Source organism: Mixophyes fleayi, chromosome 3 (genome assembly GCF_038048845.1).
Source record: "Mixophyes fleayi isolate aMixFle1 chromosome 3, aMixFle1.hap1, whole genome shotgun sequence".
Classification (NCBI taxonomy): Eukaryota; Metazoa; Chordata; class Amphibia; order Anura; family Limnodynastidae; genus Mixophyes; species Mixophyes fleayi.
Genome location: NC_134404.1, coordinates 275,878,557 through 275,898,071, shown reverse-complemented (window position 1 = coordinate 275,898,071; position 19,515 = coordinate 275,878,557). Strand labels below are relative to the sequence as shown.

The window sequence follows — 19,515 nt, the reverse complement described above, 5'->3', positions numbered from 1 at the left end:
CTGGATGATAAAATAAATCAGCACACCATTTGTTCAATATCTAAATGTATGTCATTTCGTCATTACAATTCATATATCTACCAAACTATATGGAACGCACTGGGACTGTCTGTTCATGCTCTCTATACGTAGTTCTTCCCAGCGTGAGTTCAGCAAGGTCATCTGTTCTTGTATCTCATTCTCTTCTTCCACTGAGAGGTCACCCTGTGCAATCAACTGGTTTCCTGCCTGCAGAACATTGCCCACACTGCTCTGATGTGCTGTGAGCTCCATCATAAAGTCCTGTATAAGTGAGAGGTCACAGAAAACATTATACATTCTATGAAGAAAGTGATGTAGAATACACAAGTATGAAACCACTCAAAAAGTCACATTTACCAAGTATCATTCCACTTAAAATATTCAAGAATATCCTTGACAGAATGGGAAAATTGCAGATAAGTACTTTGATGACAAGTTTGGCTTTAAACTTAGATAAGATTGTCCAAATATTTTACTCAATCTCTTAGTGCTTGCATCTGATAACAAATGCTTTGTAAGCAACACTGTGCCAAATAGAAATATATTTGTTCTAGAATATTTACAGTTAAAATAAACCTCATCTCAGATAATAAGATAATAAGGAATGTTGTTCTACCTGATTAATATGCATGTCCCAATTTCATTCTGTCTATTTCTTATGCTAGTGAAAAAGTACCATTGTAATAAAACAACAACACATGATTGAAAGTATAATCAGGTATTTTACAGTTTAAATGGGATTTCCATTGCCAGATAAGTTTAAGTGTTTGGCTTGTACATGATCTCCTGCAACTTGTACTTTTTATAGTGTTTACATTTTATTACTTCTTGCTGTTATTTTTAGCTATGTCTGTACACCATCAACTCTTTATTTTTTTACCCTTGGATACAACACAAAGCTATGGATACATATACCTCCAATGCAGAGCACAGAAGTGCTGTGACGCATCCAAGGGTTACAATTATAAACAGTTATATAAATACATGTATAAAAAAAAAAGGCTGAAACCAGAAAGATAAAGCAGTGCATTTAGTAAAAAATAATTATGTACAAGTTCAATATATTAGTCATCTAGAGGTGGAAATTATGCCTGGGGGGCCCTGGTTAATAAGGCTGTGGGGCATGAATGTTTCACCTATTAGTCACATAATACTATTCCGAAATATTTTTAAGTGTGGTTGCGATGGGAAAAGTCACGATATACGGTGCTGACCTTGGCTGACGATTTTGACCCTGTGTGATTGTTCCCGCCCCCTCACCTCACCACTTACCTAAGCATATTCCTGGCACCACTAGCTGAATGTGACACTAACTTATCCCGCTAGTTTTCATTTTTCCTTTGGGACTACTGTTGCACTTATACCAATGTGGGAGACATATTATGCAATACTGTTTTACTGTAAAAGAATTGTGTTTCAGGACGACGTTTATGTTGTATTATAATGTCTATTTGTAATATCGAAAACGACATATTTCTCAGAACTGTAGCTAATTTTTCTTTTCTGTATTATTTTAAAAAATGTAAGAAAAGTATTTGATTTAAGAAAAAAAAAAGTGGAGATTATTATTTAGATGGTTCGTTTTGATGCCAAATTCTCTGATAATTCCTTATTAACTGGACTACACAGGAATCTAACTTTACAGAGCAGCATGTAATAGTAGAGAATTATTCATGTGTTTTCTATAAATCATTTATATTAGTATGAACAAAGGATTCCTTCTAGTATAACGTGAAAATAATGAAAAAGGACATATCATGTGCATCATTAACTCACGTGAAACATGGCTTTGTCTCTACTCTACCTATTAACTACAGCTCTTAAATATATTCCTGGGCCATTTGGGCGGCACTCCCCAAGTGTCGGCACTGTATTTCTTATGAGAGTCAGCATTTCCCAGTAACATTGCTCTCTCGATCCTGAATCTGCTAGTGAACATCTGTCGCATATTATACGTTTAAAACCATTTTTCTACTTTATCGATTTTATTATTCATCAAGCTCACCTCATGAGTAGCAAATTGTTTTTTGACATCTTCTACATCCTCAGATATATAATCTTGCTTCTCAAATATGTCTTCTGCAAAAAGAAGCCAAGTGAGGACATCCTCTAGGGCTACCTGGTAGCTGTCAAGGTCCATCTGTACCTCAGTTACTGTGCTGGGTGTCTCTGGACCAGAGTCTGAATATGGTTCATCCGCAACCTAATGGAAATAAAATAAAATGTAAGTATAGGCCTCACATTAATTGTCTAAGCAAATTAACTTTAATACACCCAAGATGGTTGATGCAATGTTTTCAGCTCCTTCTTTGCTATTTAACCCCTGTCTCTCAGACTTATGGCTAGATTTACTAAGCTGTGGGTTTGAAAAAGTGGGGATGTTGCCTATAGCAACCAATCAGATTCTAGCTGTCATTTTGTAGAAGGTACTAAATAAATGAAAGCTAGAATCTGATTGGTTGCTATAGGCAACATCCCCACTATTTCAAACCCGCAGCTTAATAAATCTAGCCCTTAGTCTGTTCTACATCTCCATGGTAATCATATCCCTCCCATTTCCTGACCTTTATTTCTGCACCTTGTTTATTTAAAGAATATAGATTTTTGTTTGCATAATAAAAAGATGCCAATAACAAAAAGCATCTTGCAATATCCATAACAGTTACACCGGATCCTGGTAATGCAGTTAAATGATGGCCACACACACGGATAACAAGGATAAGATTCCAACCCCATTTACCACCATACCCAATGATTCAATCAATTTTAAATCAGATTAATTTTAGGCATCAGGGTCAGTTTCAGATTGTACAATATCAGCTGTGGTATTGTGCAGTGTGTGTAACCAGCATTAAAAGTTACAGTCTACTTGAATATAGGTAACCAAGGGTTAAATACTATAGGTTTTATCCCATTTAAGGTTCCTTTATTCTGCATAAAGGATACATATCAGTCAGTATGTCTCACTACCTCAGATCTGTGTTTCCTGGGAACTAGCCCTTCACACATAGAACAAGCTGAAACAGGGAACACACGCCCAGTTGGTTGTATCGCCGGTGTCTAACATTTCAATGAATTAATATTTTATAAGCTCTTTATAGGCTTGTAAACAAGGGTGGGGGAGCAGATGAGAGTACACTTTAAAGAGATGTTTCCATTAGACATGAACTCACTGCAGATGTAATGTGCATTTTTAGCAATTATATAAAATAGCTGGTCTTTAACAGACTGCAAGGAACACAATACTTAAGGAACCAATTCCTAGAAAAGAGATGAGTTTATTGGGATGTTAGGGTGACAGTGGCAAATACTGTTTAATCTTTTAATAATTCTAAACAGATGCCTTGGGGTCTGTAATATTTTAGTGGTTAAGGAAAATTAAAGCTTAAGTTTATTCTTAATTAATGTATTTCCTGAAATTTTAAAAAAGTTTTTGGCAAGCCCTAACACAACAAAACAGTTGCTGTGTTTGGCCGCAATTACTAAACTGATAAAACTCAAATCGCACCACGAAGGCCAACCATAGTCTGGGCCATTAAATACCGTATGACGCCCTATAATCTCTGGTGACAGTGTAGTATTGGTTAGTATTTGCAAGAGATATTCTCATACACATTTTAATAGAACAATGGCAATAGTGATACCAAGTTTAAACAGAATCAATTCAATAGTCAACTCACGTATATGTTTGCAGCATTTTCTTGTGCACGCTAAGAAAAACACATTATCATATACCATTCCGCATAGTGTGTTTTAGTTCTCTTCACATATGTATTTAATGACATGCGTGAAATCTAACATCAATATCAATAGAAAAGCGCTTACTTTGAACAGTGCAATCACTATGTTCTATTTAAGAAATAGAGTTCAAAATAACACATTGCTTTTTTTTTATACATAATATGTGTTATGCTTCGTAAATTCTAAAAATAAAAATTAGGACAAAACAGGCCACTCCCACTAATCCACCAGGACACACCCCCAGTTACCCCTGGCAACACCCAATCTCTAAGGGCACACCTCTCCTATCATTGGAAACTAGGATTTGGAGTGAGGGGAAGTATAACTTTAAAAAAATCTAATAAAAAAGTTTAGAGGGGGCATCATAATGAATTAATATAGTCAAAGTTAATTAAAAAATTTGCATTGCCCAAGTATCCATATACAAATTATGATGATAAGATATGCTAATACTAATTCACATTTAAGTACAAAACTTGTACAGAAAATGATAAAGTTGAATTTACAAGCTAAGAACAATGATAATGTGTAATTGAGGGTGCTCTTCATGCTTAACTCACATGAGTATAGTATAACTCACGAAGCAGGACAGAGCTGGCCAAGTATAATGGCAAGCTTCCCGCTCTGGTCAGCATTGCCAGTTGTCATCACACTGCAGTTTCTGATGATCCTCCACAAAGCAATCTGGTCATAGAGCCAGCAGCACATAAACCTGCCCATTCTTTATTACAATGTGGTATGGCAGAGAAATGAAAGACTCATTTCTAAGAAACATTAGTATTCTGTATTTATAAGGACAGCGGGGGATCAGTCTACAGAGGTTTAACAGAACACGAGGAGTAGAATAAGCTGAAAATGAGGATTAAGGGAGAAGAGGTTGTGTGAAGTTTAGGAACAAAATGCAAATCCAGAGACTTTGAATACTAGAAAAAAAAAAGAGATCTTCTACCTAGGAATTAAGAATATGACAATAGTCAGGAAGCAATGCGACTATTACTGTCTAACTGTTCTATAGTTTCCTACTGAAGGCGGCCATTTTCTGGGCTGTAGCAATATTCATAAAAATGTGGCCTATGCTTTCACTTGGAACTGGTAACAGCACTATGGTATTTTGTGTCTCATACCAGGGGCAAACGCAGGATTTGTAGAGGGGAATTTCCACAACTCGCCGCCAGTGGGCGTGACCAGCATGAACGGGGGCGTAGCTATAATTTTAGACACTGCTTGGCTGCTCTCCAACTCTATCTCTCCCCATAATATACATGGGCAATGCTGCGTGCACTACTGTTAGGGGCAAGCAGCTCTCTCTTTTCAAGCAGAGCTGTGTGAAGCGGGAGCAGGGTCCAGCCACCTCAATTATACAGTGCCCCAGCCTTGGAGGGGGGTTTCCAGGCACTAGGAACCCCCCCCCCTCCTCGGTTTGCCTATGCATACTTGCTGTGAATTGACAGGGTGAATATTGGTTCAGCCCACAAAATACTATCACAAATGCTATAACTATACTGTCTAGTACAATTAGATTATTTTCATATCATGTAATAGTAACATATGACCATTCCTTACCCCCTTCCCTTGGATTACTATTAATGAAGTGTTTTATATCTTTTGTTTATTGTTGTATACCTGTTGCTTTGTGAAAGACATATCTTCACACACTCCCTTGTATCTTCTAGGAAGAGTCTCCACTTCATGGATGTCATCTAACGTGACTTCATGAGGAAGTACTTCAAAAAGGGATGTTAAGTACATAACTATGGATTTCTTGTCCGGCAATGGAACAGCCACATCTGTATTGGAAACATAAGCAGGAAAATATTTTTAAAAGTCATCTTAACTGTTTATTCATAAAGAATTAAATTGTTCTGCTCAAACTCATCACGCAGGTGGCAAATAATAACTTGTAGTGACCTCTTATTATGTCCACACTGACAGATATATCAACCTGTATAAAACACTTACGTTACCTAGAACACTGCAAGTCAAACAGCCAGTGCTATGATGTGCTAAGCTTCTTATTACTATTATCCTTCACATTCTACTGTGATGCAACATGCACTGCTTACCTGCAGAGCTCTAAATCTAAATGTACTAATCAAAATAACTCTGCCCCCCTGCCTCCCATCCAGAGGTGAAGATAAAGTGGGGATCCTGTATCTGGGAACCATTACTTTGTGTGCTGGAAAGACTTAAATGTCTTCCAGAAGTTGAAACAGGACCCAAGACAGCAGAGACTCCACTTTGGCACAAACAGGCGGTTCCACCCTGCCACATCATTTTGAAGAAATTACCACACTTGGAAACAACACGATAAACAACTGTAAGGGGAATCCAAAGTTGGACATCCAGCTTCACATATGGTCACTTTAAGCCAAGAAATAGCATGCTGAATAAATGTAGAACATGACAGCAAATACATACAATTCAGTTATATTTTAAGTATAACTTAGCTCAGTTACACACACATTTTGATAAATATGAATGCTCAGAGAACTTAACATCCTGAAAGACTTTATGGTTAAAGTTTAATTTCACCTTCCTTTTACCCTCATGCCTCTTATCACTAAAGAGCTGCAAAATAAAATGAATTAAGAAACTGACAGGTTTGACAGGAGGCAAAAAAAATGCATTTTGAAAACTTAGATGCCATTACTTTTTCTAAGAGAAAAATAAATCATAATGACATTCCTTGTGAGATATGCATGATTACAATAAGAATAAACATACACATACCTGATCTGAAATCACAGGTTACAAAACTATATACAAAAAAAATCAGCCAGTCAGCACATGAAAGATACACTAATTGAAAAAAAGCATGTTTTTCTGAATTAGTGTATCTTCGAACACCTTCATATAATAGATGACATTAAAAGCACTCTGCCCTCGAAAGTTCTCTTTAAGTGAATGTCCAAATATTATTGTTTTTTGTGTTCTACGAAAAAAATACTTTTTTTGGTGGGAGACAGTGTATTGTTTAACATATGTCTACTAAGGAAGTAAAGTAGTTGTATATGTACGAGAGAAGGCTAGTAGTGCAGATAGAGGTGATGGCAGGTTGTTTTAGCATATACAATGAAGAGGTGTTATCTAAAAAGACAACAAGAAAAAAGGTGTCACAACAAATACACTATTTAACTACTGTTTGAAACAGGCTCTGCCACAGACTGTACAAAAAGCATGTCTGTCCATTTTTATATAAATATTGTAATTTATAGGACCACTATATAAATTGTATGGGAAAGCTTTTAAAATAGGGTGCCATCACACACTTATTTTATTTAGTGGCAAGCACTTACATGTGTCAGATAATTAAGTAACTTTTAAGACTAAACAGATTTATAAGTTAAGGCAATGTTTTTGCTTGTTATTTTATTACACTTTTCAATAGAATCTGACTTTACAGCATACTTGCCTAGTCACCCAGAATATCTGGCATACTCCCGGACTCTAGGAAGAGTAGGCCACACTCACTGATCCCACTCACTTTGTCCTCAAGTGGAAGAGGTGTTGGTGACACAATTCAATGTAAATCGAGTCTTAAGAGCCTCAATGTGGGATGACAGCGATTGCATCATTGAGCAGCGCGGGGGGGGAGGGGGGGGTGTTTTTTCGGATAACGCAAGCTGTGTTTATCACACACCCCAGAATCCACAGATAATGGGCATCACCACATTGGGTCCAGCCCATCTAGAGGACAAGTGCTCGCTCTACATAAATGACGTCTTCTACACTGACCAGTGATGGATGACAGCACTCGTCCAGATCTGCGTGAACTTCGGCTGAGATTCAGAGGCAAAGATCAACTGCGGGAAGTCAGAGGCAATGCTCTTCAGGCAGTGGCATCTGTCATCCCCCGCTGCATTCCCCTTCAAAATCAAGTCAAACTTCATCACGATTCTTGGAGTTAGGTTTGGTGGAGGGGAGGTGGCCCTCAAGTGTTGGGAAGAAAGACTGGCGACAGTAAGACAGAAAGTCGGCTTGTGGAGGCTCAGAGACCTCACCATCTAAGGGAAAGCACTGGTGCTGCGCAACGAGATCCTTCCCATTCTGCAGTTCACAGCCCAAGCTTGGCCACCTGTTGCTGCTGTCTGCAAGACCATCACGAGGACAGTCTTCCAATTCATCTGGGCTAAAAAATGGAAAGAGTGAAGTGATCGGTTATGTACGGGGAGCCCTTCAAAGGTGGGAAAGGGATAGCCGATATCCCCACCATGCTGCAAGCCTTCTTTGTTTGTGACTGTATTTGCAGGACTTTGATTGAAAAGAGCACTTGCTCTGCTGGAAAGTTCATGTCTCACTTTTTCCCCGTGCCACTTGGAGGTCTTTTGGTTGGGACAAATGGGACAACTCCTTTCCTTACAACTGGACTACACCTTGCTTTTACATGGATGTTGGACAATTTGTAAGGGAATACTATCTGGAGGGACTTAAACCAGACTTGTGGAAGCCAAAAACTGTCCATAAGCTCATCATAGCTAAAGACATTATGAAGTATGTTCCAGGGCTCCCTGCTGCTACAGCAAAATATGTGTGGGAGAATGCGGCTAGGATAGCTATCCAGGGGGGTTTGCCTCTCAGGACATTTATGCACTCACAGAACCTGTGCAAATATGTCCACTACCCCTTGTGTATCGCCAGAAGAAAACAGGTCAGCATATTTTTTGGGACTGTCCCACTGCACATGCACTGTTGGATGCCTTGGAAAATGAACTAAAGGACTGTGTGCCCAGGACTTACCATTCAGTATTTTATGGAATATTTCCTTGGACCCACGCTATTGGGGCAATCCAGGAGGCCTGGCGCCTTATGAACTGCTTTAAGGAAGCTATATGACTTGGCAGGAATCACATCATTTTGAAAAGGGAGAAGATGACAATTCAGGACTGCAGCAGGCTGATCCACAGCCTGCTAAGAGACTATAACACCATTGACAATCCTGAGGAAAAGGAAAATGAATGATTGTTGTCTCCCTCTTCTCCTTCTCCCCCTATAAAGCTTTGGGCTTGTGTTTTCCCCTCCCTTCCCCCTCCAACCCATTCCCCCATCACTGTTTCAAGTTTTGAAGAAATGTCTTGCCTTAATTTATGCACCCTCCCCTATATTTGTGTCTGTCCTCCATAAAGCTTCGGGCTTGTGATCTCCCCACTCTATCCCTCTCACCTACAATCCCTTCACAACCACTGCTTATTTGAATCTGTTACAGCGTTTAGGTTTTACATGGTTATTGCAGTACTTGATGTATAATGTAGGATGTCATATCTTATACCTTATGTCGTGTTGTTGTACTAAAATGTATGAATGATTATGTTTCACAGGCTATTGTGCTTACAGATGCACTGCGACGCAGTACACTTAAATGTAATGTATCGTATTTTTTTTGTACCTTTATACAAAACAAAGATACGTTTTCAATTAAAAAAAATCACACACCCCCCACACTTGTCCCTTTGACCTCCACTCCAGGATCTTATCTAGGGAAAATCCAAAAAGTAGGTATCTTATACAGTCTACACTTTGCAATATAATACAAGTCTATTTTAGTCCCCTTCAACTTCTTAGAGGGTGCATGAATAATCATGTAAATGAAATATAAACAAAAGAATACTAAATAGAGTTGAGTGGTTCCAAAGGGAACTCACAAAAACATAAAAACTCAATTGCTTTGAAGCCTACTTTCTTTGGTTCACAAAATGTGAAGCAAAATCAAAATAATCTTAAATGGGTTGGCCCACCACCAGCACAAAAAAGTATATCACTGATAAGGCCAAGAGACAATTTACGGACTTTAAAAAAAAAAAACATTTTGGCAAGAAGAGGGAGGCAAGTGACTGAATGTGAGTCAGAGAATCTGTTGCTGCCCCCTCTCCCTTCCTCCACATAAGATCTTTACTGTTTGACTCCTATGCTAAGTGCTTCAGATAAATCTACATTTAACTTTAATAAGGAGGCAACTCAGCTCAGTATCCTGCTCTTTATATTTTTCCATTTGATTACATTTAATTAATATTGAATACATGGACCTTCCAACAGAGGGCGATGTGAGTGAACTGAAGAAGACTGTAAAGTAAGACTGATCTGCTGGAAACTAATTTCCAAAATAGAAAACAGAGCCATGCTTCAGCTAATTAAAAACTTACTTTTATTATCTAAACCACAGAATCATACAAGTATTTTTTGTAAGTTTCCTGATCATACAAATTATATTAAATAATATTGAAGCCCTGCGAATGGCCTGGTGGTGTCATATCTAAAGTGAAGTTTAACCTCCTCAATGCCTAATTTGTCTTTCGGTTTTATTTCGGTAAGATGTTGAAAGAGGACATAAGCTCAACTAATGCACAGACAATGTATCAGTTGCCCATACAGAGTGGCTGCGGCCATCATGCTGGCTGAACCAATATACATAAGAATGCTGTTATATAACAATATCTTAGCTTTTGTTATTTGTCTTTCCCTGGGGATGACCTATGGTCAGAGTCAACAAGAGGTGGTTTTTCAGGTCAGCCTCTTGCTCTTCATTTCTTTGCTGTGTAGTTGCTCTAAGTCATTTATGGATTCTATTGTTTCATTGTTTGCAACTGTGTTTTCCCTGTGGCCAGTAATGGGAGTTCCATGTCTATTCTATCCCCTCAACCTCATACAATCCTAGTCTGTGCAATAGATTATGCAAAGCAAAAGAGACTGACAAACACTGACCTGTTTGCTTCAGGGATTTTGAACTCTGCTTCCTCACGTGACTTTGCCTCTTACCTGCCCAACCTGACTTAGGCCTGTATATCAACTCTACCTACTGCCTGCCTCTGACCTTTAGGCATTTCAGCTTGTGTGCCTAGTACCTTGTTAATCTGTTTGTCAGCAGCCTACTGTTAGAACTCTCCTGGGGTCTGTGACCTGTAATTCTTCTGCAGAGCAGCCCAATTGGGGGTATATTTACTAAAGTGCGGGTTTGTAAAAGTGGAGATGTTGCCTATAGCAACCAATCAGAATCTATCTGTCATTTTGTAGAATGTACTAAATAAATGATAACTAGAATCTGGTTGGTTGCTATAGGCAACATCTCCACTTTTTCAAACACACACTTTAGTAAATATACCCCCAAGTCTCCTTGCTGGGTTCTCTGGTGAAAATCAGAAGGGTCAGCAGACACTGCGCAACAAAGGAGCTAGAGTCAATTGTATGAGGCACTCCTAAATATGAATAGTTTTTTGTGGCTTGACTATATGGTGGCATCCTACAGAAAAGGTATATTTGCCTCTTATCTGCCATTTTTGGGGTTAATGAAACACAGAATGTAGTAATCACAAACTTAATGTCTGCAAGTTCTACTCTGACATTCTTTTCTATCACTGTCATACTACTGATAAAGCCAATGAGCTACATTCCACAACATTACCGCCACACGACAGAGATTTCCCAAAGGTCCTTTACTACAGTATATTTCTATAACACACTCCTTAAGAAACAGTGTGGAGAACAGACTAATGCAGTATAACAGCTGTACTGAACAACACTGCTTAGTTATCAGGAACAATAGGAAAACATTGCTGGGGCATACAGCTGGAATGTAAAAAATGGTGACATTACCTTCTGGGTCAAGCAGTTTTTCAATTCCCAAGTGTTTTTTTGCAAAGATGAAAGCATGATCAAGTCTTTCAAGTGGAGATAGCTTGGTAACTTCTTCCCAGCTAAACAGATCTGGTCTGAAATGTAATATATCCAGAATATATTTCATAAACCATAGACAGGAAAACAGATTGCTTGATAAAATAATAGCTACTTAACTCATGACACTCAAGACAGGCTATCTACACCAAATGCAGGAAACCTATTGTAAATATTTTTCATTAAGCTATTTAATATAAATGACAGTTGTTATTTTCATGACGGTGAGTTTTACACGTAATTCTAATTTTGGAATGGATGAATTACTATAGTAAAACTTACTATATAACATAAGCTGTCAGACCATTATGACTACATGTAAGCTAATCCACGTTTCTTCCTTCTATAAATTACAATTTCTTTCTTAACATTAAGGTGCACATTTTTAGTCACATCTAAACTAAGGTAAAATAAATATTATTTCATATTATTATAACAATATTGAACATATTATTTGCAGAGGTACTGTGGAATACGGGACCTTAGTATAGCAAATGTAATTATTTTTGCTTAAATTTACAAATAAATACTGAAGAAAATATGTAAGACAGCAGCGTTTTAAGAAAACAAAGTTGGACTGTTCATTAATCAGTCAGTATCATAGGATATCCAGTAGCCTTAAGGGACAAAATAAGTTATAAGAAGCTATATGGGTTCTCACATCTTAAATTCAATCCAAAAGTGCACACAGCACTTACTGTGCCAGCTTTTCTAGCCAACTTAAAAAAGGGATAGACATTGACATTCATTTTGCACCATTTCAATATTCTTAGCTGTAAATAATAGATATGTGTAAATCTACTAGATAATTTAATAATCAATTTTCAGTTTAGCCTTTTTCATTCATTCAAATCACCAAATTGAACATCGAAATCATCAAAATGAAACACTTAACCAAATGTTAAAACTCTATGAGGTATATTTACTAAAATGCAGGTTTGAAAAAGTGGAGATGTTGCCTATAGAAACCAATCAGATTCTAGCTGTTATTTTGTAGAACTAAATAAATGCTATCTGGAATCTGATTGGTTGCTATGGGCAACATCTCCACTTTTTCAAACCTGCAGTTTAAAAAATATACCCCTATGTGTGATTTATTATTCTTATTATTATTTATTGGATTACAGTTCAATTCCATTATAGTTTTACAAAGCTTATATATCAACATATATTAATATAGAAACAGCATTTGAGGAAGCAATGCATGAGAATGCAACAAAGCTTTAATTATGACTGTACATGAAGCATACCAATAACATCACCTATACATATAAAGCTGTGATGGTCACACTACCTTAAACAAGTGCTAGCTAAACTCTCGGAAAGGTGATATACGGTAAAGGGAGAGGGACAATAATTTACCATGATTTGCAGAATGAATGACAAGGGAAAAAGGTAAAAATATAACATGTAAACAAGTGTCACCTACTTGTGTCTGTGCAGAAGAGCATTGAGTGCAAGGCCATCTGTCCAACTGGTAGTGAAATTTAGCACATTGACTTGATTATATGGCCTTGTTGACTGCCTGACCCAGCTCAAGAGGATCTTGTCACTGTTCGTCTGGTGTAATTCTGACATAATTGCCTTCATGACATCTTTCACCTTGAAAATGAACAGAAAATGTAGTTAGAAAAGAACTATATTGTAATGACTACCTGCAGTGTATTGTACTCCACTGTGTGGACTTAACCTGGGTCAATAAAATAAATTAATTGCCATAAAAATAATAGATTTTAAAAACTAGATTCAATTTGTTTTACAATTTGAAATATTATAAGGACACTTTGATTTTCCTTAGTGTCAGACCTTTGTTGATATGATGGCTGGAGTATATATATATATCTCTGATGATTCCATCATTTATTTTTTACGATTCTGTTCTCATGCACAACCTCTTACTGTAACAAGCTTTGAGACGTAGGGTGACTTCTATACTTCATAGAATGGAGATATAATGAGATACTTCAATGTTTTCCCACTGCTTCCTTTATAGTATAAAGGCTTGGTTGTTGCAGTTTATACAATAAAAGGTTGTACCTTTGTTCTGATATTTTAGAAACCATTTAGAAAAGTTATTTCTCGATTGTCCTTCTTATAGGAACTAGCGTGACTTTTTTTCATGTGGTACATGAAAAAAAGTAACAGATGGATGCAAGATAACTAACTGGTGAGAAAAGTAAAATCTGTACGGTGAAGAAACAAGTAAATTTAAAATGATGACCGAGTATAAACCAGAGGCTCAAATTAATTAATACTTAAGCTATTTTAATTCAAATATACATGAAAAAAATATGCTTAAAAGTGCTTAAACTCTTCAAACATTTCACTAAACATAAAAAGCAGACTTTGTGGTAGTCCTATGTTTAGGCAGACAATTCTAATAAGTGTTAATCGATATTGCTCATCAGATACACAGGAGCAGTAGATAAAATATTTTGCAAGCTCATACGGAACTCCAAGTAGAGTAGCAACTGTAAAATTAAGAATCATGAATCCCAAAAGCAGTATCATATAAAGAGTCCCACTGTTTACATATTCATATATATGTAAATTGCTGATGGGCTGCCATTGGTTATTAAAAATGTGCAGCTTTATGCAATATAAATAAAGAACTCTAGCTGTATAGTTCAGGAGCTTCATTTCATGCTGTATTCCTGGGTTATATTAGCTGACATTTAATTTTCAATCTTTCCAGAAATTAAGAAACACATTTGGAAAATTGAGTCCTCCCTGTTTAACTCTGGATGTGTTGTATAATGCAGAAGTCTCTTCCTTTGTTGTTGTGTGACTAAATTTCATCATTTTTAATAACACCGTATTCAGACCACGCAGATTATAAAACAATTACAATATTTCAATAAAAGATGTGGTGTTTGCACCTGCCAATGGAGGATGATGCTCCATATTAAACCAAGGGTAAGCTTGTGGTTTCCATCAACAATATCTGTTCCTCCTATGTTCACCAACTCCACCTGCAAAATGTATACATGTATGTTAATGTAAGTATATTACATAGTCCAATATAAGAATACAAAATAATTTATAAAGTAGTGAAGTTTTAGTAATAAAAACATGGCATAATAGTCATTTTTCCTAGCTATCCTCCTACAAACCATTATCATTTCAAAACCTCTCTGGAGGGATAATAAGTATGGCTACCAGACACAGTCACAGACTCTCAACATGTCATGTGACAGCAGAGGAGGGAGAGGGGGCATGGGGGAGGTCATCACAGTAAAAGCAGAGCTCAGAGAGGATTTCCAAAGCTTCTCTGCCCACTACATCGTATTGTCATGTGATTGTGTTTCCCATGTAGTAACATTACAGTGTGGAATGTCTGCAGAATTATCAGTCATTAATAGCAATCTGAAGAAATAAACCAAGGAAAACAGGGTCAATACCAAGCTGTTTCTCAAAGCCTGCCACAATATTTTATGCTAAAAGCATACCTTATTATGTCATGGGATGGCCGGTTTAAACATAATTTAAAAATAAAATGGCACTTTAATTAATGTAACAAATGTATTCCTATTAATCCCTGAAAGAAGAAAAAAAACTGTAAAAACTTACATTATTTTGATGCAAAATTTGGAGTACTCTGTTGACATTATTTAAAGCATGAACTCTTGTAGATCCACGTTCCTTAGGCTGCAGAAAAAAAGAAAAATAAGCTTTGTAGAACTCTTTCAAATACAGCGATGCCACTAGACACAACCTCTTTCTTTATTACTTATAGAATACAGTATGGATGGCTTAAGAGAGGACAAAAGGTTTTTCGTGTCCTTGGAAAAATACGCCTAAAATAATCTATGCTAATGTGACTCTAAAAGAACAAGATTATGCCAGGTTTAAGCAGCAATGTTTTGATTAAGAGAAAGATTAGGTCATTTACGAAACGTACCTGAAGAGAATTGAATAATATAACGGTAACACATGCAGTGCACATTGCGCTCTTCTCCGCACTCACGACCAGCCTCCGCTAACTAAAGTGCACCTCAATGTGCGCATGAAACATTATCAGAAGTATAAATGTCACATCAGTCCAACCTTCTACCTCTGTAGTACCTCCCTTTTCATTAAATAAACTTTGAATCTTTTCTCCCAAAACACTGCTCGATCTAGCCTTCTTTGTGGGTTAAATTAAACATGAGAGTAATGAGAGAATATCTGATTGTGTTTTCTTAGTTTCTTGAAGAGTCTCTGAACATGTACTTCTCCACTGATGGCTGGCAGAGATCGAGTCTTAGTCTATACGTTTAATGACACCCATTAGCTAGAGAAGCGGATTTGCAGGCTCACTCCAAGTAATTTATTAACCTTCACACACACAATTAACACCAGTAACAAAACAGTTCACGTGCACATTACACGGCTTACAATAGAAAATGGAAAAACTATTTTGAAAATGGGTAATCCCCCTCCACTCCAAAAACCTCAGACCCCTGTCCATCACCACTTCATTAAAAAAAAATATCAAATTTTTTTCTTGATCCATCATAGCACACGAAGAAAGTAAATAAAAAACACCCACACCCTACAACCGGGTGACACAAAATGAGTATAGCTGAGATTACTACTTCCACAGCCAGAAAACAACAAGTTTTTTAACATGCTTGTGATTGGTTGGCAGTTGAAGGAAAAGTTCTGGGCAACGAATCAAGTAGTGAACATGGGAAAATGCTTCTTTTAGGCTGGCTGGTGAAAGGGAGTCTCAGTTACTCCCGGCTACAATCATTATGGGGCTCATGTAGAGTTGGACGCAAATAGCTTTTTAAGCCTTTAAAATGATTTTTTTACTTCTACACATGCCCACAAAGCCATAGTTATGGTTGCAGCCATATGTAGACTAGGTCACAATTTGAGATTATAACTGCTTGTGGTCCCTTACGATTGAAAAGGCAGAACGGGGAAGGAGGGGTTATGTAAGGGCGTGTTGGTGCAAATGAAACTTATGTAGACTGAGACTCACACGCGCCTGTCAGAAGACTGGAAACTTGCAGGTGCTCGATTACTAGTGTAAATTCCGAACTAGCAGTGATGACAATCAACTTAGATGCGTCCGGCTCAACATACCCCTGCAAAAAGTGTGGGGTTTTTTCAATGCAATTTCCATCTGTGTTTTAGACGGAAATTGCGTCCAACTCTACATGAGGCTCCATGTGTTAGTTAGTTGTTATGTATGGATGGGTTGTTTTGTTTATAGCTATTTTTTAGTTCCTTTGGACTATTAGGGGGGAACTCAATAGACCGCGTTCCAGTTACTACGGTAATAGTGCGCATTATTTCAACATTGAAATTTGCTCACAGCTCTGAGAGACGCGATAAAATTAACGTACTAGTGGTAATGGTGCACGGGCACCGTTACTCTCACAAGTCAATTGCATTCCCCCCTTACAGTTGAAGAAATAGCAATAACAGATTTTGTTTTCTGTTTAATAAAGTGGTGAATTAGGGTGTTGAAGCATTTATAGTTTAGTTGAAAATCGTATGTTTATTTTTTGTTTATTTTTATGCTTTTGGTATAATGGGCAAGAGACTTTGGGACCCTTGTCCATTATAATGGGAACACAGCAGTGGTAAGCTGAAAATCTAGGGGTCCCTACCTTATTAATTATCCTAGTAAACAAGGATCAGAAGGGTCAAAAGGAGACCCAGCATTGTTCAGTACGAGGCTTGTAGCCTCTGTATGGGGGTTGCATGCTGATCTTTGAACTCTCCAACCCCACCTTAAAGGCACCAGCACTGTGCTGACCAGCCTGTGGCTTGGGGACCCCATACTTGTGGTCTCCTTATTGTAATGGAAACAAGCCCAGAGTGTTTAGCATAGGGGCTGCTGGAGTATAAGAGAGAAGAAGAGATGGAGAGAAGAAGCAAATTTTTCTTTCTTATTTTTGCTTTTACAGAGTGCACTGCACATGGGAACTATTTTCTCTCAATAAAAGTGACAGCACCCGACCTCCGCCAAATACGAACTGGTGCATCACTCTTCTACGGAGTGGGAACATCCCTGCAAAACGAGAAGTATTGCTGGGACTTCTCCATACTTCACTAGGAACATCCTTACTCTGTTCAATTCCTCCCCTTTGCTTCTGCAGACTTCTTGTCTTCCGAAAATGCTGCTATTGTGCTTCACAAATCTATGTACCCTGGTGGAAATCCCGGCGCATTTGCACAAATTGAGCTGCACAGTGGGCGCAGAACTGCTTAAATGCCCTACAGAGTCTTCCTGAGTTCTTTTAAAATTTTAAGCAGCAAATTATTTTTTGGACACACAAATAAGAAGGGTGGTACCAAACTGCTTTTTTGCAGCTACAGAAATGGCCTACCTCCTGTACACATTCTGATAAAAACATACATCCTCAAGTATTTCCAATTTTTGGAATGCAAAACGTTTAGAGACATTTTTAACGACATCTAAAGCACTTTCATATGCTCAGAATACAATGCCAGATGCTGGGCCAAATATTTTGATGCAATGAGCCAAGATCCTCATACTGCAGAAAGCTTTATAGTGGAAAAAAAAAATACTTAGAGGAAGGACAGGAAATGTGTTTTAAGTAATTTGGTGTGCATAGGTATGATAAGGAAAGTGTGAGATTAATGCCAATTAACTATTATTCATTAATACAAAGACACAAAATACACTTCTAATATCAAACAGAACTATTGGGTTACACTCAGGATATTAACTTTTTAACCTTCTGTGTAGAAGAAGTTACCCCAATATACTGACTGGTCCAGGGTATATGGGATGTGAAATTTATTCGGGGTTTGTTATACAACTAAAAAAACGCAATGGCAGATCTTTTCAGAGAACTTACAAAAAAAAGCAAACCAAATAACCAAATTGTGGCACTTGAGAATCTTTTACTTATGTGAAACCCAAAAGAGAATGCAGTGGAAGTTTTTTATTTGGGACAAGTTATAGGCAATCTGGTAAGTTACAAATCAAAACTAATTTATAACAATAATATTATTATTATTGAACTGAAACACTCTTGGCCTTACACATAGGGACTGAGTTCAATTTAACCCAGTTATACCATACTTACACAATTTCCGGCACTTACACCTCTGTACAACTGCGGGGCAAGGAGGGGGCATTAAAATGTAGGCCAAGTGCTTTGTTTAAGAGTAAGGCTGGGTACGTGCTAGAGAATTTTCCAAAAAATGTGTTCTCTATAACGATTTTACCAGCGACTGGAAAAAAAAGTCCCAATCAGCATGCCGATTCATGTGTACACACTATACATGTTTTAAAAGATTTACCCTCAGATCTGTGCTCTTCAACTGTCAAAACCATTGGCTGAAAAGATCATGGACCTCATTTTGAGTCGGACGCAAAGTCCGTTTAAGAAGTGCAGGAGTGGGAGTGTGCCGCAGCTTGGTAGGGTATTATGAGTGGCAAGCAACCCCAGTCGCGTCCCACTCGTAATACCCTACCGAGCTGTGAGCAGTTCCTGCAGCTAGCTAACCGATTGCGCCACTTAATTCCTGCCGCACAGTTTTAGCCCTTTTTTGACGTGTGTTGCGCCTGCGCCTCACTGCGACTAGGATTTATTTACATGGTCACGCCTTCACAATTCCGTGTTCCGCCCATTCTCTCTGAGTGAGCCGCAAGCTGTCGCAAATGTTAATTGCGTCCAAGATGCAGGCGGATATGGTGCTTGCTGCATATGCGTGAGTGTTTTTTTTGTTGGATGCGCCTAAAACGGACTTTGCGTCCACCGCTAAATCATGTACTATGTCTCTGTAAACTCTATGGCGATCCTGATCGTGAGTGCATATATACTGCAGAATTGGAAGGATGTTGTTCCATAGCTGAACGAGATTTATAGTTTTGCTGAACAATCAAATGAAATGACGTTTGGTGCTTAGGAACGAATATCGTTCATCGTCTAAGTGTACACCCTAATGCCATATCTGGCCAAACGGTCGTTTATTGGGTGATTGGCCCGATAATTGGCTGAAAACACTGTAGTGAGTACCCTCCTTATTTATGTCCCTTTTGGCACCAACTCTGCATCAGCCCCATAAAGACAGTATTGCTTCATAAACGTGCAACAGTTTCTGTCAATAAAACTTTATTAT

The 19,515-nt window shown here is 37.8% G+C and overlaps 1 protein-coding gene across 5 annotated transcripts in view; it reads right to left on the bottom strand.

Moving 5' to 3' along the window:
* Positions 1–19,515, bottom strand: part of UTRN (utrophin) — a 541,342-nt gene that overhangs the window by 448,263 nt on the left and 73,564 nt on the right. For all 5 annotated transcript variants that reach the window (XM_075203650.1, XM_075203649.1, XM_075203651.1 and 2 more), the window contains 7 exons: positions 14,995–15,072; positions 14,304–14,396; positions 12,854–13,026; positions 11,347–11,462; positions 5,386–5,549; positions 2,027–2,224; positions 101–282 (listed from right to left, as the gene is read on the bottom strand). In XM_075203650.1, coding sequence (XP_075059751.1) covers positions 101–282; positions 2,027–2,224; positions 5,386–5,549; positions 11,347–11,462; positions 12,854–13,026; positions 14,304–14,396; positions 14,995–15,072 — 1,004 coding nt within the window. The remainder of the gene's footprint in view (positions 1–100; positions 283–2,026; positions 2,225–5,385; positions 5,550–11,346; positions 11,463–12,853; positions 13,027–14,303; positions 14,397–14,994; positions 15,073–19,515) is intronic.